Source organism: Acomys minous (assembly GCF_964271855.1).
Source record: "Acomys minous genome assembly, chromosome: 13".
Lineage (NCBI taxonomy): Eukaryota > Metazoa > Chordata > Mammalia > Rodentia > Muridae > Acomys > Acomys minous.
The window spans coordinates 46,146,203-46,171,232 of record NC_140495.1 but is presented as its reverse complement, the minus strand read 5'-3'; the positions used below and the strand labels follow the sequence as shown (position 1 = coordinate 46,171,232).

Below are 25,030 nucleotides of genomic sequence, written 5' to 3'. Positions count from 1 at the left end.
AACCAGGGACCAGGCCAGGAAAGATGAGTTGGTGGTTAGGGGCTGCTCTTGCAGAGGACCTGGGTTTGATTCCCAGCATCTCCATGACAACTCACAAATATCTGTAACTTCAGTTCAAGAGTGTCAACAACCTTTTCTAACCTCCATGATCACTGAACGCATGTGGTACATATGCAGACAGACAGACCCATACCCATAAAACAAAAAGAAATCAATCATTTTTAAAGAATCGGGGGTCAAGGGACCATACATAAATAATAGCACAGTATTTGTTCTCAGCTTCAATATAAAAGATATAGCTGCTCATTTAAGAAGGCATGATGAAAACATCTATAATCTGGAACTGTTGTGCATATGCAGTAATTTAAATTTCCAAGGCCAAGTCAAGTTTTTATGAGGGTCATTGTATTTCTTAATGGACATCAGTATGTCACCATTTCTATTTAATTTACTTTACTTTTAATTTATTAGCTAAAAACAAATCTGTCACTAGCAAATTTCCAATGAGACTCCATGTTATCTGGCCAACACTGTCAGAAAACTGCCTCTCCTTCCTGTCATACCTGGCACAATTTATCAGAGAAAGAGAAATTGCAGATGGCTTCAGGCAGGGTTTTATTTGGTCACCACATGCCTGTGCACGCTGTTAAAGTGAGAGGGGCCCCTAAGTATCTCCTAGAGCTCTGAAGTCTTAAGTGAAGATGCAGATAATAGAACCACTTACAATGCCCTGTCTCGCTGTCATAAATCTTATGTATCACTGTAGTGCAAGCAAAACGAGGTGAAATGCCTTGATATGAATGCTGGACATCACACTGGTAATAGCACATGTTTCTAGACAAACACAGATATGAAACTATAATAACACCTGGCTTACTCAGGCCTTTCACATTCCAGCCACTATTCTAAGCACTTTTCTTACTTTCTCTGTCTTAGTCACGGAGCACAGTTCTCCTCTGATGAACACTATCCTCACTGTTGTGTTGTAAAGGAGGAAACTTAGAAGGGCTAGCTGACTTCTCAAGGTCATAAGTTTATATACGTAAGCCAGGATGCTGCTCAGTTTGGGTGCCTTAAAAACATAATGGCCAACATCCATGGCAATTACGTCCTATTCCTTCCTCATTGGAGAAAGCTGTTCTTTTTAGCAGCTGAAAACTAAGTAATTACCTTGATGCTTGCTGCAGAAAACATACAGTCTATGTCTTTGTAACTCTTTAATCGCCGAATCACATGGTATCGTTCAATTAAACCATCACTCTTAGAAGTTGAATCCCTGCATCACGAAGTGCAATCCTCACTGAACAGCCAGACACAATCAAGGGCTTTAAGGATTACAAGTCTCATGATAAAGGATAATGAGCTAAAATTAAGCACAGCAACCCAGAACGCCAGGGCTGGCATGCTCAGTGTAAGTCAGAGATCTATTAGATTTAGTGTGAGGTAAAGGAGCTGTGTAGCATGCAATTATGCCACTTTTCATTAAGGACCAGTACAGTGGTGGTTCTCAGGGAGCGTCTACCTTCTGTTTGCATCTGTTTAATTGGTTTGGGGACGGCTTGAACATCTTTAACTTTGAGCGTTGCCTTCGATGATGATAATCTGTTCCTCAAAGCTTCAGGCCAGCAGCAGTCACCACAAAACACAAGCAGAACTTTAATCCTCCCTTTTGATGGGGGCTCAGCCACTGCTGCCTAGCATTTAACCTCGTAAGCATTAAACACACTCAGCCACTGCTTCCGCAGATTTGCTGTTGTTTAAGATTAGTGTTTAAGTTTGTTAGCTTCAGTGTCATTAAATGATCTAAATTCAGTGGCTGGAGGGATAGCTCAGTGGTTAAGTGGCCTTGCTGTGCAACCATGAGGACCAGAGTTCAGATCCCAGAACCCAGGCAACAAACTTGGTACCCTATTAATGCCGGGGCATGGAGGCAGTAGGCTCATTGGGGCTTGTTAGCTTCTAGCTTAACCTAGATAAACATGAGCCTTAGACTCAGAGAGACACCCTGTCTCAAAGGAATGAGTAGAGGGATAGAGGAAGATACTTGATGCTCTCTTAGAGCTTCCATATCAGGAGTGTGTGTGTGTGTGTGTGTGTGTGTGTGTGTGTGTGTGTGTGTATTATTCAGATAATAAATAATTATATAATTATGAACCAAAATATTCCCTCTGTCTTTGAACCCTAGCTATGTGAATGGCTAATACTCCACTACACTTCTCAAATAATATAACTTATCTTACCAGGTTCTCTTCCGTCTGGTTGTTCTTTTGATAAACACAGAGCCATTTTGTCTCTCCCCAAGCTCTATGGTAGGCACGGGAGGGCAAACGTAAGGGCTTCCTTTCTTCAGGTGTAACTAACCAGCTGGCCAACCCTAGTGTGGCCTTTCAGCTGGCTCTTTGGATCTCACTACCAATAGCAAATGAAATTAGTTGGTGTTTTCCTTTGATTTTTTTTTGTTGTTGTTGTTATGGATCTCAACTTTTATTGAATGTTTTTCTTAGGTGATTTCATCCATGCATGTAGGACATTCTGGTTACTCTCACCCTGCCCCTTCCTGTCTCTCTCTCTTTATCATCACTGTTAACGCTATTCCCCAGACTGTTCCCACATTCATGCCCTCCCCCCCCCCACCCCTTTTTATGACATGGGCCATTTGTGTGGTCATGGGTCTGGAACTATCCAGCGGAACCTGGTGGGTTCATTCAGCTGAAGGTGGTGGCTGACCCTTCCTCAGAAACTAGTAGCTCAGCATGGAAGGGTGAGCCTCTATGGGTTCTTTCCCAGTTTATGATTGACAGATGACAGGACCAGTCTTATGCATTCCCAGAACAGGCAACCTCCACTGCAGTGAGTTCATGATTGCAGTGGACATGTTGTTTCTAGAACTTGGCATTCTGCATGACTTCTCTCTACCTTCCGGAATATTTAGAGAGCACTCCATTGAAAACTTACTAAAATCAATGATGTCATAGTATTTAAAGAGCAAAAGTGCGCCTGCACGGGTGGATCTATCACAAAGTGCGCCTGCACAGGTGGCCCCATCACAAAATGCGCCTGCGCAGGGGGCCCCATCACAAAGTGCTCGCCATGGAAACATGAAGGTCTGAGTTAGCTCTCTAGTACCCAGCATGTAAAAGCCAGATGTTCTGGCCTGTGCTTGGAATCCTAGCACTGGGGAAGTGGAGACAAGAGGGTCCCTTTAACTCACAGCCAGCCTAGCTGAGGTGTCAACCTCTGACATCCACATTCATGTATGTACGCCTTCACACACACATTCACACACACACACACACACATACCCAGAGTGAGTAAAGATTAATGGCCAAATTACAGTCCGTCCTCTGCTCCCCTTCCCTGTTCCAAGTGGGTATGTGTCCCGGAAATGTTCTAGTCAGGAAGAAGACACGGCTGATACTCAGCTGCTCTTTCCAGTCAAACAAGCTTTCTGGTCCCTTCTGTGCCTTGGGATGTGTTCTGAAGGTGCCTGCTCTTCTGTCTGTGAACTGTCTTCTGGCTCAGGTTCATCAGGGACTGCCACTTTAAAAACACACGCAGGCAGGCGTCCTAGGATATGCCATCATAAGCTGCTGCCAGGGGATCTTCTAAAAGATAAATGGAATCTCTGTGAAGTAAATTAGTGTGAACCAGTCAATCTGTGTGTCAGCCGTGAGCCACTTCCATGGATAACTGCCTGGCTGAGTGGAGGCCAGGGGCTGGTGCCACATGTGGCTCAGAATCTTAGATACGGTTTCACAGGATAAGGGGATTTGGGAGGGGATGTTTAGTCTTGGGAGAAAGCCAATTTGATCTGTGCTTTAGATTGGTCAATGAAAGAGACTTCTATGGCATTTTCGTTTCATCCCTCATCTACCTGGACTGTGTGACTCCAAGTTAGACAACTTCCTTACTGTGGTAAGTGGCAGGGATGCCCAGAACAGCTGCCTCCTTCCAGAGAGCTGCGGCTCTTCAGGTCTCTACTGTGCTGGCCTTGGGCGGGGCCTCCCAATTGAGATCTTCAGGGCTCTAATAAAACCAAACAGCAGCAGCAACAGCACCCATAGTTTGGCCAAAAGAAATTAATTCAAATGGGTGATCTTTAGTTCATGAAGAATAAGAGACGCTACTCAGAGGCCCATTACCATGGTCCCTTGCAGATACCCAGAAGAGGAAACCAAATGTTGTTTATTAGAGATTAGAAGAACCCCTACCCCCAAACCCAAATAACAGTTGAGTGAGGATGCATTTTAAAGTAACTTAACTGTAGCTGGAAAGATGGTACAGTGGCTAAAAGCTTGTGCAGAGGACCTGGGTTCCATTCCCAGCAACATGTGGTGACTCAGAGCCACCTGTAAAAACCAATTCCAGAAGACCTGATGCTCCCTTCTTGCCTCTGAGGAAAACTTCAGGCACCTGATTCCCATACATACGTGCAGACTAAATCACATATACATAAGATACATCTTAAAAATAAGTGTCCTCCAAAAAAGAATTTAGAGACCAATCCCCATTCAATTCCCTAGAGACATTCCGGTTACTGTTTGATACAACTAAGTAGTGAGTATCAATGGGACTTTTATGCAAAACCCATGTTTTCACATTTGAATATTCCTTTGAAGATTGTAGCCTGCTCTTGCATCACAAGGATTCGTTTTATCTTGTTAAATTATGCCAAACTATCTTCATTCATTTTTGCTTTTATTGCATTAATAAAATTTTTATCATCTTACTTCTGTAAAATGATATATCAGTGAGATGATTGAACCTAACATAAAAATGTTAGAAGAGGATGAGCAGAAACTCAGGCCTTATGTTTGTGGGAAATGCCTAAGAGTGTGTCTGAGTTGTGGGGAAAATTGTATTTTTGAAGAAAGAAAAATACATCTGTCTTGGAACAGGAACTCTAATAATTGCTTACATACTAAGTACCTTTACTTTCTATCTCTGGTTACCTTTTTTAGACTTTTTTATACCTATGTTGCTTTGGAAAAGTATTACATTTAGGTACTACCACTATGGGGTCTTCTGGAATATATATAAGTATATATGTATCTGTATGTGTGTGTATAAATATATACATATATATATGCACACACACATATGATGCATTCAGTGCTTAGAATGCAGCTATGGGTGGTAGTCAGCATGAAGCACAGCAAATATCAAACTAAACACTTTAAGGTTCAAGTGACCCTTTCCTTGAAATAATGAAACAAAAATGCGATGTCCTGTGGGACCAAATTTTGTTTTATGACTGTACATTATGTTCAGAGGAATGAAATCCCAAGGGTCTGTTTAGCTTGATGATTTATGAGGATCAGGAAAGATAATGGCTATCTATGAATGTTCCCTTGGATTGTAGGAGGCAGGTAAGGTAGGTATAATTTTTTGCAATGATACTGTCAACTTTTTCTTGAGAGGCATGAATAAATGTGCACTCATCCCAGACAGGGCACAGATCAAAGCGGAGATTCCACCCAAGTCCCAATCAACAGATCAACGAGTGTAGGATTCACAGAGCATATTGGTATTCTTCATTGTCACAGGAACGGAGTGACTGCCTCACTTAACCTTCCGTGTTCTATATAGTTTGGCACCTGCCACAACATATGCATCAGGGGCAGCATTACATCCAGCTAGGAGAGAGCTATATGAGGGAGTGGTTGACATCTCAGGTGACTGCCCCCACCTTCTACCTTGAAGGAGTGTTAAGAGACCTGACCTTAAGGGTCCCTTGCACCAGTCACAGCTGTTCTGATGAAGATGTTAGTGGCTGGCATACTTAGGGAACAATGTTCCACACCAATAGCTCTTATTTTCATCCTTTGAAGGTTATGGAAGAACTTTTTTATTTTTTAAAAATAAGCAATCTTTTGGCTTAGAGGTTTTTCTTAGTATGATGCGCCTAGGCACCTACATAAAGATCCAATTCTGAGAAAATAGATTTTCCCAGCCACTGCTGCCTACAATTACACTGTCCCTGGAGAACCAAGCTTATTACATTGGGTACCAGCATTCGTATATTCCCTCTCTCTCTCTCTCTCTCTCTCTCTCTCTCTCTCTCTCTCTCTCTCTCTCTCTCTCTCTCTCTCTGAGTTTCCAACTGACTGAGGCAAGCTTGGGATGTCAGAAACCAACATATGGGTCTTGCTTCTGATTTCTGTAGCCTAGCCTTCTGATTCTAACACTAGCAATTCCATTTTAGAGGAACCGGCCTCACAAGGCAAGATGTGTCTAAAATACCTGGATGTCCTGTTAGTGTGCCCAAGTCTGGATAAAGAATAATCATAGACATATAATTTAAGTCAGTCAACGTGCTAACGAAGACAGGGGAGGGGAGAGGTGTATTCATTGGTGGGTTAATGAAGATTCTGTAAAAAGGTAGAATTTGGGGTAAATCTTCAATGGAGACATATTTTAGTAAACAGAACTGGAGTGACATCTGCCCCTAAGGATCTGCACAAAGGCAGTGGTGCAGAAAATGGATGCCCTATCCGAGGGACGATGAGTGATGTCATGGTGTTGAAGTGTATAGCATGACAGCCTGGAAGGAACTGTTGGAAAGTAGGATTGGCTCCCTTCAGAAGCCAGACAATATCACTTGAGCCTGCACTAGGATTGGTCATAAACTTCATGAACTTCTAGAATTTTCCACTGTGGACTAAACAGGGCTCATTGTAGGGGATCATGTTCTACCTGGTAGCTGTAAGATCAGACCTTAGTTTTGAGCTGCAGTGTTCCTCAGTTCAAAGAATGACGGAAGAGAGAGAGAGCCATTTGGTTGGTCCCAATAGCTACCACAGAAGAGAATTCAGAAGGCAAGTATGATCACAGGAGGGGAAGAAACTGGAGACAAGAAAATGATAGTAGAACTATTTAGAACGTTATAAATATGTTTCTTCTCATTCCTCAGATTTGCTCCCAGGCTTTAGTCTTGATCGCTTTAGATATTTAGATATTAGGGTTCTTCTCCTTCGTTCTTTCCGGAGCTCGCATTGCGCTCTGGCATTCCTTTCCATCCTAATAGACAGCAACGATCCACGCAGTGCCCCGAGAGCAGAGGCCTCCTCTTGGGCTCACTTGGCTCTTCTCTCTTGCTTCTGTGATGCTGGGCTTACTGCGTTGCTCATCCTTTCCCCGGGGACCCCAACCTGACATCAGCCATTTGCCTGGGTCTTTCTCCCTTATGAAACAATGTCTCAAAGTCTTACCAAATGTAGCTCAGCATCCTGTTTTCTTTTTACAAGTACTTAAGTTTGTGTTTCCCTTGAATGCTTTCCACAAGGTTACTCTGTCAAAATGTGTGCGCAGCATGTCTTCTCACAGATTCTGTCTCCTGGTTGTTCCCATAGTTCATTGATTCAGTCTAACATTTTACGACCCGGGAACCCTTTATGCCCATGCATTCTTCCAAACAAGGTTTTAAGCCATAGCAAGGGGTATTTTACCCTAAGCTAGGGAGTTGTTTTATCGAGAAGCAGCCATACAGCCCTTGCCGTTTGCCTACTATTTCTTTGTTCTCATAATATGATAGCATCTCTATTCCTAGATTATAGGGGGCAGTTTTTCTTTGTTCATGTACATGTTTGATCTTAAATTATTTTCCTTGGATTATGTTTATCTTTCTTATTATATATTATCTAGTATCAAATGGAGACTCTCAGATATGTACAATGGTTCACATCTGTATGCCTAACATTTGAGATGACAAAGCAGGAGAATCATGCTCTCAAGGCCAGTGTGTGCTACATAGAGAGATTTTTATCATAAAAGTAATGATAAGGGCTGGGAGGTGGTGGTGCATGCCTTTAATCCCAGCACTCAGGAGGCAGAGGCAGGTGGATGTCTAAGTTGGAGGCCAGCCTGGTCTACAGAGTGAGTTCCAGGACAGCCAAGATTACACAGAGAAACCCTGTCTCAAAAAACAAACAAACAAAAAGTGCCCATTATATACTTAAAGGGCACTCTCTATTACTTACAGGTCATTTCTATGTTTTGTGGATAACCAGATCTTGAGAGCATCATTGAAATATCCTGGATATGATGTACTGACTGTTTTAGGGGTATGAGAAGCCATCTCTCTTTTATTTATATTTCAATAAATATTTGAACATTTAAAAATGCATGGCTATATTTCATATGTATAACCATAAAATTGCATGCCAGCCACCACCTATACCTCTCACATTTAGTGTGACTGCATGTGTGGGATGGAGGGCATGGAAGGACGATCCTCATTCCAGACTGGATCATAATGTGGTTGCAAAATAGGTCATTAGTTTCCAAGCATGTCTCCCATTCCATTTTAGTAAGACTTCCCACTTTCATATCAGGCAAGACTACTACTTTTGGAGCAATTAAGACTAATTATTCCAAATGTCACAACTTAGACCTCTCCTTCCTTCCTTCCTTCCTTCCTTCCTTCCTTCCTTCTGTTGACAAAGGAAAACAAGGTATCAGTTAAGCAACATAATTTACTTGTTTCCATTTCCTATCTAGAGGCAGTACCATCTGCTATGACTAAACATCTGGGACATATGTATCCTGAGATACAGGACAATATAAGCTGATGGTTGACTGCTCTGTGGCCATTCTCCTCCCACTGATGGGCCTGGCTTAGGCTGGGGAAAGTTTGTAGGTCTTGTGGATTTGAGACTCCTGTGGGTCTACAGCTGTCTCTTCTCCCAGTGATCAAGAGGGAGCTCTTTCTGTTATTTTCTCTTATGGGGACCTGCAGGTTTTGTTACAGTTTAAATTGTCCTCTGTAGTCCTGACCAAGTTCATATATAAATCATGTTTATCTCTGGTCTCAAATGCTAGCTTGATATTTATTTTATTGAAAGGTCTGCTTTGTTTTTCTGACCTTCTTCTCAATGTTCAAAAACAAACTGTAAAGATTCCTGTAAGTTTTTCTCAGGGTCTCTCTTTCTTCAAGTTTCCAGTGTATGAAGACCTATTTGTTTTCTTCTTTAGACTCTATTCTTGCTTTCCGATTCATATTTTCTTATGGTTTTAACAGTAAGTAAAGGTAACGCATTTCTGTATTTACCAGAGGATTTGGCCCTTATGAGAAAAAAATGACTTTTAGCAAACTTAAATTACATAAAGAGTACAAAAGCTAATCTCTGTATGCTCTTGAAAGCTGCCCATCATCCATGCACCTCCTTAGTCTGAAGAGGTCTCTAAGATGAGATGCCCTGGGGTTATTTTTCCCCTTAAGATGTTATTTTTATTGTGTAGGAAGCTGGGATCAAGACGGATAATTTGTCCAGATTATTTTTTATGAATGTGCATACATGTGTATGTGTGGGTCAAAGCATGTGTGTGTGCATGTGTGCATGCATGTGTGCACGTGTGTGTGTGTGTGTGTGTGTGTGTGTGTGTGCGCGCGCGCTATACATGCATATGCCATACATGTGCATGCAAAGTCTACAGGACAACCTTGGGTATCATCCTCATGAGGCCTGATTACTCTCTTTGACACCTTCCTCCCACATTGAGATACAATCTGTCATTGCCTGGAATTAAAAGGGGCTGTTGGCCAGTGGGCCCCCAAGGGTATCATCCATCTCCGCTTCCCCCGTGCCCGGATTACAAGCACCATGACACTTGTTCTTTTATGTGATCTAGAATCAAACTTGGGTTCTCATACTCACAAGACAAGCTGTTTACTGACTGAGTTGCTCCCAGTCCCAGAGCATATCTTGCTCCCTCCATGCACGGAGGATGGAGGCCGCAGAGGACCCAGGCTGCTTGCTTATGTTAGAAAACCCTTAGATCTGCCTATCATAATGTTGTAAGTGGAGAGTGGGATATGACTTTCTCACATACTCTGGTGCCTCACCTTTGACCATGTCCCCTGGAGGGGGAGACCTGGTGGCACTCAGAGGAAGGACAGCAGGTTACCAAGAAGAGACTTGATACCCTATGAGCATATACAGGGGGAGGTAATCCCCCTCAGGAACAGTCATAGGGGAGGGGAATAAGGGGAAAATGGGAGGGAGGGAAGAATGGGAGGATACAAGGGATGGGATAACCATTGAGATGTAACAAGAATAAATTAATAAAGGAGAAAAAAGAAAAAAGAAAAAGAAAACCCTTAGAGGCCTTGAAGAGTTTCAAGTCTCTTGGCCACTTGCTTCCTGAGCATCCTGTTCAGTGACACTCTGAGTGAGTCGTTCTAACTGTGACAATTCTTGGGCTTCAGAGTTGTGGTATAGCAGTGGGCCTTCCTGGCCCAACCCCCTCATTCTATACAGAGAAGAACTTGAATCAGGAAAATAAACCCCTATGCCCAATGTAAAGCTAAAGAGGAGGGGTGACATTGGACACTAGACTGCAGACTTAGGAGAGGCATATCTCCCAGCCCCTACACACTGTGTCCTTGAGAGTCATGAATTCTTTCCAACAGTGAAATTCTTTATATTCTTTTATCTTGCAATGAGTACATATAATTTGGACCCTAGAGAGTGATATCTTGACTATTGTTTTCTTTTTTAAAATATGCAAAAAAGGCATTTAAATGCAAACTGCTACTGTTGTTAATAATAAATTATTGGAGGTGTTTGGGCAAATTTGAGCTGTACCACTAAATAGAGCCTTGAGATTTTTCCCCCTTAAGCTACAATTAAGTTTGGTAATTTTCCCAGCCTTAGTAATTATTATTAGTATTTTACCTAGGTTATATTACCTGTGTAATTTACTTGTTTTCTGTGTGTGTGTGTAAGTTTATGTCACATGTATGCAAGAGGCTACAGAGAACAGAAGAGGGTGCCAGATGCCCCAGAATTTGGAGTTACAGGTACCTATGAGACACCCCGAAATGTGGGTGCTGAGAACTGAACTTTGGTCCTCTAGAAGAGCAGCGTGTACTCTTAACCATGAGGCCATCTGTCCAGGCCCTGAGATCAGCATCAATAAACAGCTTGTGCCTTGTGGTAGGTCACAAATATAGTATTTGCTAATCAAAGTAACTCACTGCTCAGAAATTCTGGGCGACAGAGGAACTTGTGCTTCTGGGAGGAATTAAATCATGTTTAAAGAAATTTAGTAAATAATTGATATCTCTCCCTGACACTAGCCTGCCCTCCAGTCCCCTGAGTGATCTAGCAACATGTCTAAGCCATAGATGTTAGCTATAGAAGAATATTCCCTCAGCCTAATTAGTCAACAATTTGACTCTCTCTCTCTCTCTCTCTCTCTGTATATATACACATAATTATATATGTATAATAATTTTATTGTTTTACACATATATGATATGTACTATAATTTTTATTGCAATAAAAATATAGTTATATTATCTATCTATATACATATGTACATATATGTGTAAAGCAATAAAATTATATATGTACAAAATTATGTATATATATATATACATATATATGTAAAGCAACAAAAATTATATGAACCTGGGTATGGATACTGACATAACAGTCACGCGTCATGGCATTTTGAAAATATCAGTTAAAAACTATATCAGTCTTGAAGAAATTTATACAAGAAAGATTATGACCACATGACAGTGCATCTTAAGCAGCAAGCTCAGGGAGCAGAGGGTCACAGAAGTCTGACGGTGCTCTTACTGAACATCACTTAGTGGTGATGAAGCATCAAGTGCTTAATTTAATTTTTGATGTCACTGCAAGATTTTGTTTTCCACGGAAAACAAAGTAAGCTCAGAGTCTAACACAGGATATATACTCAAGAAACACTACCACTTGGTTATCTCACTAGACACTCCTTAAGGTATGGGGAATAGTTACGTAGCTCCTTAAGTAGATAACGCTGTCCTGACACAACAGCTGTCCAGAGACAAGCCGCTTTGTGAACTGAATCTGGAGTCTGTCCAGATGACATTTTCTGTGCTTACAGAGATGCTGGCAGCTCTGAGATTTTCCTTGTGTGTTTTGCTTCCTTCTGATGTTAAATTCATTTCCATGCATTGGTTAGGAGCATCTGCTGCTCTTGCAGAGTACCAGCAATTGGTTCCTAGCCCATGACAGTCATCTTACAGTTACCTGTAACTCCAGATCAGGAGACCTGATGTCCTCTCCAGCCTCTGAGGGCACCTACATTCAGGTAGCGTACATGCACCATAAAGAACATGGATCTTTTTTAAATGAAGCACATAACAAGAAAATGCACTTGGAAATAGGTGCAGTTACATTAGAAATGCCACAGTATTAAATTTAAAGTTAGATATTTGGGAGGATTTTAGAATATGGAAATATTTTAGATGTAATCTTCTTAGAACCACTTATTTGCAAGTGAGAAGAAGGTGCAAGCTTCATTGACAGACCCAAGCTGAAGAGGATCGACACGAGGGGTGTTGGGTACAATCGTTCTCTTGGGAGATGTTATGAACAGAGTGTGATTGCCCCATTGGGCATGGGGAGGGACTGTCTCTTCTAAAACCATCCTTTATCATGATTCTCACCAATGGCAGAATGTTAGGGATGGTCAGCAAGCAGTGTGATTGGTCAGTGATTGCTTGGCTGGGGAGATCATGTGCTGTTTGTGGAGTGAATGGGGTTTTTATGGGTGGCGTATAGGCTCTCATCCATCCATGATGGGCGTGTACCTCCTGGAACTGTTTCTAGGAGTGTGAGGTGTTGTGTCCCCTGGCTCCTGTGTTTGAACCCTTGGTCCCCAGCTTGTCAGAAGCTGTGGAATCTTTTTTACATGGCACCAATCTACCAAAGGCGAGTCTCCGGAGACGGGCCTTTGCAGGCTGTTCCTACCTCCAGGTTTGCTCTAGCTTTTTTGGCTTCCTGTCTGCCACCATGATGTGAAAAGCAGCAGCCACTTATTCTGGCCTCCCTTGTGTTCCTCTGCTTCACCATGCTCAGGACTGAAACACCCTGAAATCGTGAGCTAAGATAAAAGTCTCCTCTTTTAAGTGTTTCCGCATTTGGTCACAGTGATGAGAAGTGAAACTAATACCCTAGGCCTAGCTGCCTTTGGCAGTAAATGTCAGAGTTCTACAATTGGCGAAAAGGAGAAGGAAGGAGGTTTCTAGGAAGTAACAGAAGCCAGAATAGAGACCAGAGGTGTGTGGAGGATGCCACTTGGAATTGTGTGGCTATGTCTCCACATAATGTATACAATAAATTCTCCCATAGAGTCATCCTCATAAAATATTTGGGATGTAGTTTTAAACTACTGGTTTGGGGGCCTGGAGAGGTGGCTTAGTGTGAAAAGTGCTTGCTGTGTAAAGATTAGAACCCAAATTCAATAAGCAGCACCTACATAAAGCTGGGCGTGGCTCAAAAGGAGAAGAACAGTTGAGGAAGACACATGACATCAACCTCCCGTTTCCATATGTGTGTGCGTGTATGTGGATATGAACCTTTACACCAGAGAGAGACAGACAGACACTGGCTTTCTATCATCTTTGCCTGAACCTTCCATTCCCTCGGACCTAGAAATAAACTCAGTAGAGATAGCATACTTCCACACGTTCATGTAGAGCATACAGACTCCTCGATCTACTGTCTGGAGATATTGGAAAGATATTGTGAACATCAGCTTTTGGTTGTCGATATTTGAAAGCATATGATGACTAAACGGAACAGCCCTCCACCTGCCAGTGACCAGAATGGACTTCCGTGCTTTAGTGGAGATGTGTGGAGAGGAGTGTGTCTTAGGGACCCCCAACCCTCCAGATGTAGACAGCTTCCCAATCCATCCCAGCTGATGCTAAGCTGAAGATGGAGCCAGCTCTACCATTTGCACCATATCGACGTCAAGATGCCCCTCTCTGAAAAGCACCTTCAAAAACTACTGAAAGCACCCAAGAACTTTAGTGATGAGCTACAAATGGACTGTGCTATTGATAAGGAAAGGTCGATACGTAGAGTGAAAGGATGGCTACTGTGATAAATGGGTCCTCCATCAGTAAAGATCAAATTATTGACTATCTAGGTCAAGGGAGGGAAACCTGTCTATAGCTGCTTCTACAGGTGAGAAGAGCCAGCCAACAACAGCAATCCACGGACAGCTCCAGGAGACAAATAAGGAGAATTCATTTAAAACACCCTAAGTGGACAGCTGCATTAGCCAACATGTCTGTGGCAGGAGATATTCAGTAAGACTTTGGCCATACCTGTGTCCAGGCCTTATTTTTGGTGTGAAAATGGCTCCCTGTAGGTTATCCTTTATTCCCATTCAAGAAGACTTAGGTCAGACTCCACCTCCTTAGCCCTTTACAACGGAGAACTTCTCCATCCTCCTAAAAGGCATGCCACCCTTAGACTGCAGGCTCTAAAGCTCCTGAATAATTTCATTAGTTAGTTGTACATCAACTAGATCACCAGTTGAGTGAACGTGCATTGAAAGTACCTTTGTTTCTTTGCTCCTTGTGGTCCTGCAAAGAGCTATGCCAATAATAAACACCAAATCAATGTGTGTTGATTTCACTGGTTTTGAAATGATTCATTAGAGGAACTCCAGTCACTCATCTTGTCAGAGTTTAATGAAGAAACACGGCAGGAAGCACCCAAAAGGACAATCGTGAGGATTAGCCTATCCAACAAACAAACAAACAAAAGGCAGACTGGCAGTAATTAACCTCTCAGAAGCCTGCTGTTCCCAATTGACAGGGCATCCCTCCCTTCTTCCACAGTAAATGTAATTAGATGCTCTGTGAACCACCCAGAAAAGAGTGGCGAATCATGTACCGCCTTAGATTTGAAAACTAACCTGGCATAAAGAAGATACCTAAATAACCTTCTTCAACACTCACCCTCACAAGAACCAAGTGTCTCAGAAGTTAGAACTCACGGCCCAGAGTAGCTGCACGACACCTGCTGGCCTCAGTTCCGGAAAGACCTGATCCTACTTTCTAGCCATCCTACTTTGCCATCACTTGGCATATCTTCTCATCCTGGATCTAGTCTCTTGCCACTCATGACAGGTGTGGGCATTTCTTTCTTCTAATGCCATGCCCTCTTCACTTTGAGGTCTCTAGTGAACAGTAGCATGTTCTATTGGACACATGTGTTCTTTGACGATTTCACACATGTACTGCACTGATCTCATACCCCTTTCTTCTATAACCATTCATCCTGTTCAGTTTGCCTACAAACTTCCCTAATAATCTATTTCTCACAACTGTACCTTTTTGTTTGGTGTGTGACTCCCTCTGAGTTTAATCAGAGCCTTCTACGTGGCCATGGATCTGGAACTATCGTTTGGAATCTGCTGGGCTCACCAGTGGGTATCTTCCTGAAAACAATGGCTTCCCTTCGCGCAGAGTCTGCCAGTGGTAGTTCACCACTGAGGGATAGGGACCCACTAGAGTAGCATTGATACTATCAGGTGCTTGGTAAAGGTGTATTGGAGGAATGGATGATTGGATGATTGCTGAAAGGTGTTCAATCGTGAAAAAACAATATGTTGTCTGGGAATAGAGATGCAACATCATTAGTGTTAAGCAAAAGATTTATCTGTGTGACCCACTCTTCATTGTAAACACCACTGTCACTGCTTCATAAAGTTAGCAAATAAAATACATGGAGATAAAATCCATCTCAAAAGACTATAAATGTTGACCAGCATAATAGTTTCCCATAGCTTTGCTGCATTTAACTGTCCTACTTAAACACCTCACAAAAATCTGTAAATTCAAAACTAATCAACACGTATGGTTTAAAGTGAGGAAAGTTAAACTCACGGAAGCCACACCAATGACAATCAGCATACCCACACAGGCATTTCTCTGTAGATCACAGACTTGGCCCCATGGTATGAAGTGGCACTCTCCTGGTGAACTGAACTGAGCATGCGCCCTTGAGCACACACAGGCTCTTGACTTATGAGGACAGCTTGTCCATGCCACTCCCACCCCCCACTACAGTCACTGGCCCACTCATTTATTTCAGACATCCTTGGAGAATATGCCCTGTTGGCCCAGCCACTGCTGCAGACACGGTAAACAATGGAGGAAACAGATGTGGCGTATGCTTTTTAAAAAAGTTTTCCAGAAAATTAAAATGTGCAAAATAAAAATATAGATTTATTTACTTAAAATAAGAACTTCGTCCTTCCACTGTGTTTGCTTCTAAAGGAAAGGTTTTCAGGAAGTGGTAAATCCAAAGTCTGCCCACTGTTCACAGTACTGCTCCTCTCTGTGCTCCCAGAGGGCTGCTGACCTGTCTGGGAATGGTCCCTTGAAGTGCTACCAACCTCTTTTAAAGAGTCACTGCCAGGCCTCAGGTTCTGAGCACAGAGGAGCCCAGACTGCTGATGCTGCTGATTCCTGCGAGGTTCCATCAGGACACCTCGATGTCACCTACCCAGGGTGTGAAATAATCAGGCTCCAGTCTCTGTGGCTCTTTCATGTCCTAAAGGAGGTTCAACAACAGTGACCCTGAGCCTAAGAACATTCCTATATGAGCTATGTAGGTATATATTATTTACTACATTGATTACTAATAAATATGGTATATTTTCAAGAGCTGAATGCAATGGTAGCATGTACTATAGAAACATAAGGGGAATAAGATTCTAGTGCTCTCAGAAGTGTATCTCTGCATATACCTGTGTACATGTAGGAGTATACTTACATAGTCAAATATATATATATATATATATTGTGTGTGTGTGTGTGTGTGCATTTGAATTTATATACACACACTCAGAAGTATGATATATATGCATATGCATGTATATATGAGTATGTATATATAGTTATTAGTATGTGTCTGTGTATATATAGATGAATGTTTGTATACATATATGAATTATATATACATTTAAATGTACCTATGTGTACATGGATATATGTTTATACATTTATGAGTTATATGTATATTTGATCATGTATATACGTATACGTATGTGCAAATACTACTATATAGACATAATCAGTAGTGTGTATATATGTGTATGTGAGTGTATATATATATATATATACACACACACATATGTGTGTGAAATAAGAAGTATGTATATGTGCATATGTAAGTATGCATGTATAGAGAGAAGCAGTGGTGTATGCAAATGTTTGATGTCTACATTAGTATATATACTCAATAATGTATACATATGTGTATATGTAAGCATATATGAAGACATCTATGGACAGTGGTGTGTGCATGTTGAAACTTTGCAGGGATGCATATGCTCAGCAGCATGTGTGCACTTGATGTCCGATCAGTAGGCATTAGCTGCTCCTAGTGAGCAGCACTCAGTTTGTTCTGCGCTCTGAATACCTTCATGCTGAGCAGACCCACTTTTCCGGGCAGATATTGACTAGCGCAGAGGTAACATGAGAGCATGTTGCTCTCGGACGTCATTTGCAGCAAGTGTTTCAACCTGTGGAAAATCACGGGTATTTAAATCTGCATGTTGCAGAGCTGGTACTGATGACAGGCTTACAGGACATGTTGGACCTTGTCCCAGCCTCCATTTCTGGTGCCCGTTGCTACTTAGGAAATGATCCTGTGAAAGGTTGCTAGGTGATCTATTGTTCCAAACATGGGGCCTTCTTATCTTCATGTTGAGTGCATTCCTGCTTTACTCGAAGACTTGCTTTGTTTAAGACGTTTTGTGGGCATGCACTTGGTACCATGGTTTTTGGTGAGATGAAAAGAGAGGCAAAGTGCAGACAAAGAGTCCATCCCGTGAGCTGAGCTGCAAAAAGAGACTCTCCGTGGGGCAGAGCCGGGCTTCTCTGACTGAGTTGGCTGATGTGCGTTACTCTGTGCCCATGTGCTCTTAATTGACTATATTGTTTTAGATTTATGCATTAAAAATACGATTTCTACTTCGAAAGCATCACTTTGTCACTTTGTAGCTATGTAGCTTTTAAGCCAATGCTAGAAGCTTATTTTTCTTCTGAGATAAAGTCACATCTATGGATTTTTCAACTAATTACGTGTCTGCCAATAAATACTTAGAGGATACACTTTATTTCAATTTATTATTTGTTTCCATAGTGTGCCCCACACTATCTGTGGGGCTGAAATGGTCTAATGGTGTTCACAGCTACTTTTTCATGGCTGTCTTTCTCTCCCTCTCTCCTTTCTCTCTTTTTAACAGCCTCAGTCAGTCCGGTCAAGCATGGCAACGACTTGAACTCGGCAAACTTCCAAGATACGGAGGACGTTCTTGACAGATGTGTCTTGGAAGAGTCGGAGAGTGCAGGTGGAAGCCATTTAAACATAGTCAAGTATAAAATGATAAATTTGACACAGCTTTGGGGTCCTTGGGAGTGTGTGGGGGAGGACATTGGAAGGCCGCCGGCTCTTAGCAGCTGCACTCTGAAATTAACGCCCCCCACCCCCACCCCCACCCCAGAGGTCATGGTGAGGGGCTGTTATCTTTTCCTCTTTCATCAGGAATTCAGTTGGACCAAGTACAAAGACGTTATGACAGAGAAGGGAAGCCGACACCATTAGCTCATTATCAATTCTAAGCTAAACTGCTTAGCCCACACAGGAGCTGGAACTAGAGAAATGTTGACATTTCAAATATTTCAAATAAGGAGCTCTAACAGGAGAAAGGCAGACATGCAGAGATGAGGAGCAGAGAGGAACAAATGGCCACCGCGAGAATCTCCTTACCTTTCCCCGTTCAAACAGACCTCTGACCTGGAGGAAGGCGCTTTAGCAAAACAGGGGTGGGTATGGTCAAACAGTGGGACAGACAATCAGAACCGTTAATCAGGAAGTAAAATTTACTCTGTGTCAGAGTTGCTTACATTGATATCTCTTTGTGGAAAGAAAGATAAGAAAACTGTACCACGAAAAGATAGCCGGAACGACTGAGTGGGCATTTATAATTGTGTTCTGGTTTTGAAGCACACCCAATTTTAATGATTGATTGATTACAAGGAAAAGGGACTGTTACTAAAAATTGAATGTCATTGTTGGTTCACAACAAGCCATGAGATCCTAGTATACACCTTATTAGCATGATTGAAAGAGTTAGCTATCTCTCCGGGCTGGACGTTTCTTCCGTTTCTTCCGTTTCTTCCGTTTTGTGTAGCTGCAGGGTACCCTCCACCCTCTCGCGTCTTTGCATCATATTTGCGATTCATCCTTTCTGTAGGCTGTCAGCTTAGTTAAGAGATTTCCAAATCCTGTCGCCTTCCCTGACAGGGGGTGCAGCTGCAAACAGTCCCCTGATCCTTCCCGGAGGAGAGATACTGAGATTTAATTTTCAGTGAAAGGTGTAGCCTGCAATCTATGTCAGGTCCCCTAAGTCATCGCGGAACCCCAACAGGCCCAGTGGTGATGGCAAGGGCGCATCAGCCCCCTCCACTGTAGTGGGATTCCTCAGAAGAGGCGCTGCAGCTGCGCGCCCGATCCCAGCCACGCCTTCTCCTCTGCGTCCTGGCGCACAGAGAGGCAGCATCTTTTTTATGACAGAAATTGTTAAAGAACAAACTAGCCCCGCTCCCAGACACAATGCTCTGAAGAAAATGTCAATTCGGTTCACCTTAAAAAGGAGGCGGTGATGGTAGTGTTAACTGTCTATACTAAAGCTTAATCTTACATTACTTTTAGTCAGGACTGAAAGTGTCTAATTCTGACTAGGTTTTTAAAGTCCCTGATGATCTGTTTCCCGTCAAGCATTTTGTCAGGAAGTTAAATCTAGGAGTCAAGTGTTTACTTAAGCACACACTGTTTTTAGCATGGTGCATCAACATGATGCCATTTCAAAAGTCGAAACAGGCCCCACCATACCTTAATATAAGTGGACCGAGAGTAAAATTCAGATATGGCTTTTACCACCTGACAGTTGTAAACAAAAGAACATGTCAAAAAAAAAAAAAAAGCAAGAGTAATTAGAAAATACAGGCGCTGGGGAAGAGTCTTAAAGAGAGAGTACCATTCCATACATCGGACATCGTTAAACCGGTAATAAAGAACGAACTGCTCTGGCTCTTTCCGCTGTCCACCCTTGCATTTTAAGACATCTTACCCTTATAGGCCTGGAAACCTCTGGAGGGTTAGCTACTGGTCTCACTGCCTTCCACTGAGAATTTGTGGCTTGGTTGTCATGGAGACATCGTATTTCTCCAAGAATTGCTCATATTGATCCGTAGCCAGGCGTAAATGGCCAAGCGAGTGTGAGGAAGAGAGGGGGCTGGGCAGTCCTGTAAAATGACCAGGGCTTGCGGGTCGGAGAGCAGCTCATAGCAAACACTTAGGGGAAAAGAAAGAAGCTCTTTCGTCTTGGTTCGGATTTCTTTCCGCACTTTGGACCGTCGTCTTCTTTTTGGATGAACTGAAAGGAACTTGTTAGTTGCTTGTCATGTCAGATCTTGGGTGCCTGGTCCTGACCCAGCTGTCAGCCTCCCAGCTCTGTGCAGTTCAGGGACATACAACAAAGAGGTGGTGACATGAATTATTTATTACTCTTCGTGTGGATAAAATTCTGGGATAAGAAATTAAGACACTTCTGACAGAGGTGCTCATTTGCTGAGAAAGATTTTGACGAGACATTAAATTTCCTAGAAGCATCTGATAGACAAAAGTCCTAGAACAGAACAGGGAAAGAGAGTAAGTTCCGTGTTTCTTATAGGAATTTGGTGGCAGAGAGGGACATTTTTGGAGCTTCGAAATTACGACAATCCATTTTTCAGTGCCCAAAGATAAACTTCCAAGTCTAAAGTCACATCAAGTGTAGGGGCCCTGCAGTGATGAGTGTTATCTGGGTGATGTACCCACCTCTGTTTACTTTGTGGGGTAGGCATTTATTTTGGAAAGACTAACCATCTTTAACACGCGCACAGGCACATGCACATGCATGCGCACGCATGCACACATGCACACACATACACATGCACACTCACACACAAGTGCATGCATGCACACACACTTAGGAGGTTTGAGGTGGTGATATTCGAGTCCCTAACTAAGAGAAGTGTGTCAGTGGCTAAACTTACAGTGACGTTGTGTGGGAAGGAATGTGCTTAAGTCTGGATCCATCATTCTTGCTGTTTTCCCCTGGAATGTCATCACTGCACTTGAAATTCCCTTAAACATCTTCATGGATGTACAACCCCTGCCGCCCCCCCCCCACACCAGTTACAAAGCTGAGTGTGCTCAGCCTTCTCACTGTAATGGATATTGACCTTATGTAGTTTAATGTAATGCTAACTGACTAATATATTTATTACCTCATTTTAAATGAATAGACTAAATGTTTAAAGAGTATTTAGAAAAGGAAAACAGAAATGATTTTCCCATAGCAAGAGCATCACTTTCTCTATTGTTCTACCCAAATTCTGTCTTTATTTTTTAAAATCTTCTCAATGTATAACTTTATTCTAGCTTCTGTAGCCACATAACACTGACTTCAGCCCTCGTTTGTAGGCAGAGAGTAGGAAGGACAAGGCAGCATGGAGACGCTGAAATATATTTTTGAAAAGACCTGAAGGTACTATTTTAGGTGCCGCTAGTGTTTAAGTGCTGTTAATAAAATGAAACTTAAAAATTTTTTTGAATAAAATGATACAGTTGACTCCCCAAGTGGTGTTTGGAGACAGTGGCTTTGTTTCCACTCTGACATTGCACCCCAGCCCTGAGCTGGCCAGGCAGAGCTGTTTATAAGTGGGCCATTCTGCATATGGGTCACAGCTCAGAGGCCGTGCAGAATGTGCTCACCTGTTCTCTGGAGAGATGTACCTTACCCATCTTGCCATTCTGTTCTTTATTGGTTCAAGCCTTATACCCAGGTGAGTGCCTGGAGTCCATTAAGGTTGGTGAAGCACCTGTCAACCAGAGCATCCCTGCTATTTCGACCTTGCTGGTGAACCTAGAGGTCTGGTCAGATGGGGAAAGTAACCCTCGGACACGTCTTGTCTTTGAAATAATTCATCAGCACTGAGTTTTGGCTCACAGGTGAATTCCGTATCGGAGCGTGCATCTCCCGACCCTGTTGAAGTCTATCTGTGCCTTGCCTGGCATTTATATGTTCCTGATGCCTGTGGGGATAACGTTGATGTTTAGTAATAGAAGCTCCAAGACAGCATCGCACACTTGCAGCTCCCTTCCTGCGATTTGAGGACCATTAGGCTTTCTTTCCTTGGCTCTTTAAGGCCTGGCTGCTTCTGAATTTGAAAAGCTTTCACAAAAATAGTTTCAGGCTCATCTAGTTAACTTGTGGATGAACCTCAGCCTTATTCTCCAGACTGTTTTAGAAAGGACCCATTGATCCTCATGCATAACGATAAAAAATACAGGGCAATATTTGCATTTTTATGCTAGTATAAATGAGAGACCTTGGCTTAGACAATTAATAACCTAACCTCCTAATGTTCTAAGGACACTGTACTTCCAAATAATTGCAGGGGCTGGGCAGGTGGCTCTGTCAGTAAATACTTTCCAGCAAGCACAGGCTCTTGAGTTTGATCTTTAGCACCTGTGTACAAAAGCCAGATATAATTTTGGGAAGGTAGGATGGGGGTGGGGGAAGGGGGTTCCCTGGAACCTGCTAGCCTGCCAGTCTCACTGAATCAATCAAAGTGTGCCGGGCTCAGTGAGAAGCCCTGTCTCAAAAAGTAACTCTGAGAATGTTAAAATAAGATACCCCGCATTAATCTCTGCATGACACTCCCACAACACACACACACACACACACACACACACACACACACACACACACATACATATATACATACATACATACATACATACATACATACATACATACATATATACACATACACATCTACACACAGGTAGTGTCAGGTGAAAAATAGTGGACAAGAGAGGGTTCAGAAGTACCAAAAAATAAGATGTATTCGCTAAGTTTTCACATCAGTTTTGAAGTAGTTTATAATCAGTGTGTGCTCTGCTGCTAATAGAGCATTTTAGTGGTTTCTGCGTTGCACATTGTACACGAGGATCTATATACATCACTGTCAATCAATACTACATTTGCATGAGTCTGATGAACAAAACTAGAGTCCTCACAGAGAATGATACATTGTGAAAAGCCAAGGTGAGATTTTTTTTTCTTTTACTGTTCTGTCTCATGAATCACTAGCAAAACCCCAGAATCCAGAAGCAGGACAGCTTGAGGCGGGTGATGCTGGAAAGGCCTGATGATGATGATGATGATGCATGCGGCAGGCAGCACACGTGGACAGTGAGCCGAGCATCAATCATGACCGCCCAACACAGGCTTACGGCTGGGGCCGAAACCTGGGCTAGAGAAAGGACGGATACTGTCAATAATGAAGTAATAAGGTCCTCCTGGTTTTGTTTAGCAACACCAATGCTTTAATTAATTTAACCAAAGAGGAAAGGGAAACATCCTCACAAATACATTGTAAAGCAACATAAAACTGTAGACTGACTCACAGGAATGCACATACACAACAATGCACAGCCAAGTATTCATTAAAGCCAAGAGTCTACTTTTTTAACTTTGCCAGGACGGATGAGACTTTACTACTTTGGGGTTGTGTGGTTAATACAAAAAGAAAAAAATATATAGTTAGTGAAAGCACAAGGCTCTACTTTTTGAATAGTCAAATAAATTTACATTATACCTCCCCATTTTGTTAGCCTACACAGATGGACTACCGAAATGCTTGAGACATACATATTTTGATTCTGCAACTTAATCCACACTTTAGCAAATACATAGGAAGCCTGGCACTGAGCCAGTGGTTGAGGATTCCTCTAAGAACAATTGAACTGCTTAAAATGTGTGAGAATTTGCCTGTTTCAAGCCAAATCCACCTTTTGGGAAGATTTTGTTGCTGGGACGATTAAAAGCTATTGGTAACATGTGGGGTTGAAGTGTTCAAACTTGCTTTGTGAGACAGGGTTTTTAGTTATCATAGGATGCACTTTACCTCAGGGTGGGAAAGCAGTGCAGGAATCACAGTCAATAGTCTCCTTTCCCTCCCCCCTTCCCAGGTCCCTCCCCCAGCTGTCTTTTTTCTTTTTCCTATATCGCACCGTGTAACCCGGACACCTGCTTTCTTTCTAGGTCAGCCAAGGCGTCGCCCATGGATAGCGAAGGTGTGCGCCTGCAGGATGTGCTAGGTGGCGTCTGGAAGGAAGAATCCAGTGTGAGCTAACGAGAAGCACAAACACACTCTCTTTTCCATCAAATAAAAACCACGCTGTCACTAGTCTGCAGTGGATTGATTCGCTAATACGTCAGCCAAAGTATCTCAAAAGCATAAGCGCTGATTGAGGATATCCAAATCCTAATTCTAGGAAATGGTTGTCTGAGTCTCCTTGCTCCTCCTTATTTTCCATCAATATTTGCAACAAAGAAATGCCAGCCTACAGGTGTAGATTTTAACATGACTTCAGCCGTTCATCTTCTCAGCTGGTGAATTTCAACAGCCAATGGAACACACCACACACTCAATTTACTGTCGCGTCAAGGTATTTAACCCAAAACATTACCAACTTTGCCATGTTGAGTTTAGGACCTGCTGTCTCAGTGGGCACACATCTCACCCTTAAACATGAAATGTCCTTTAGTCAATTTGTGACACACAGTATCTAGCCTTGTGAGGTCCAATCAGCAAGCTCTAATGACACAGTGGTGAATGTCTTTAATTAAATCTTATTAGCCGCATAGACCTGAACAGGGGGAGGGGATTCTGCTTAGAACATACCACAGTCCGTTCTTTGTTAGTATAACATCCCCAGTTCTTTTCCCAGAAAGAAGCTGGGCTAGCAGGAATTTTAAAACTAAAATATGCAAAGCAATATCAACAGAAATGGATGTAAAGTGCTCATCTGTTAAAGCTATCTGAATTATGTACTGTGTGATTTTTATTGAGTGCTTGCTTAATTTATAGAAAGTCATCAAGATTATTAAAGTATATTTAAATGAAGAGAAATATGACTTAATCTATAGAAAGATGAAATAAAATATATGATATATACATATATATGTATATATATACGTGTGTGTGTGTAGTTCATGTCATTTCATACAATTTTAATTCAACAATTTTCTGAGCATCAGCCTCAGATCCAGTGTTGGGATGGGGAAAGAGATACAGGAAGAGAAATGCATTCTTGAACTGACTTGCTCT

The 25,030-nt window shown here is 42.3% G+C and overlaps 1 protein-coding gene and 1 long non-coding RNA gene across 11 annotated transcripts in view; one reads left to right on the top strand and one right to left on the bottom strand.

Moving 5' to 3' along the window:
* The window catches only part of LOC311581026, a 32,382-nt gene extending 10,850 nt beyond the window's left edge, over nt 1–21,532 (bottom strand). For 3 of the 4 annotated variants that reach the window (XR_014773635.1, XR_014773636.1, XR_014773637.1), the window contains exon 1: nt 2,241–2,562. This is a non-coding gene — a long non-coding RNA (uncharacterized lncRNA). Of the gene's footprint in view, nt 1–2,240; nt 2,563–18,572 lie in introns of those variants that run through there. The other variant, XR_014773634.1, reaches the window with a different exon arrangement.
* Nucleotides 1–24,106, top strand: part of WDR72 (WD repeat domain 72) — a 177,114-nt gene extending 153,008 nt beyond the window's left edge. For 5 of the 7 annotated variants that reach the window (XM_084752887.1, XM_084752885.1, XM_084752884.1 and 2 more), the window contains 2 exons: nt 18,049–18,178; nt 23,962–24,106. In XM_084752887.1, coding sequence (XP_084609013.1) covers nt 18,049–18,178; nt 23,962–24,052 — 221 coding nt within the window. In that variant the 3' untranslated portion in view covers nt 24,053–24,106. The remainder of the gene's footprint in view (nt 1–18,048; nt 18,179–23,961) is intronic. The other 2 variants (XM_084752888.1, XM_084752890.1) reach the window with 1 other exon arrangement.
* Nucleotides 24,107–25,030: the final 924 nt, after the last annotated feature.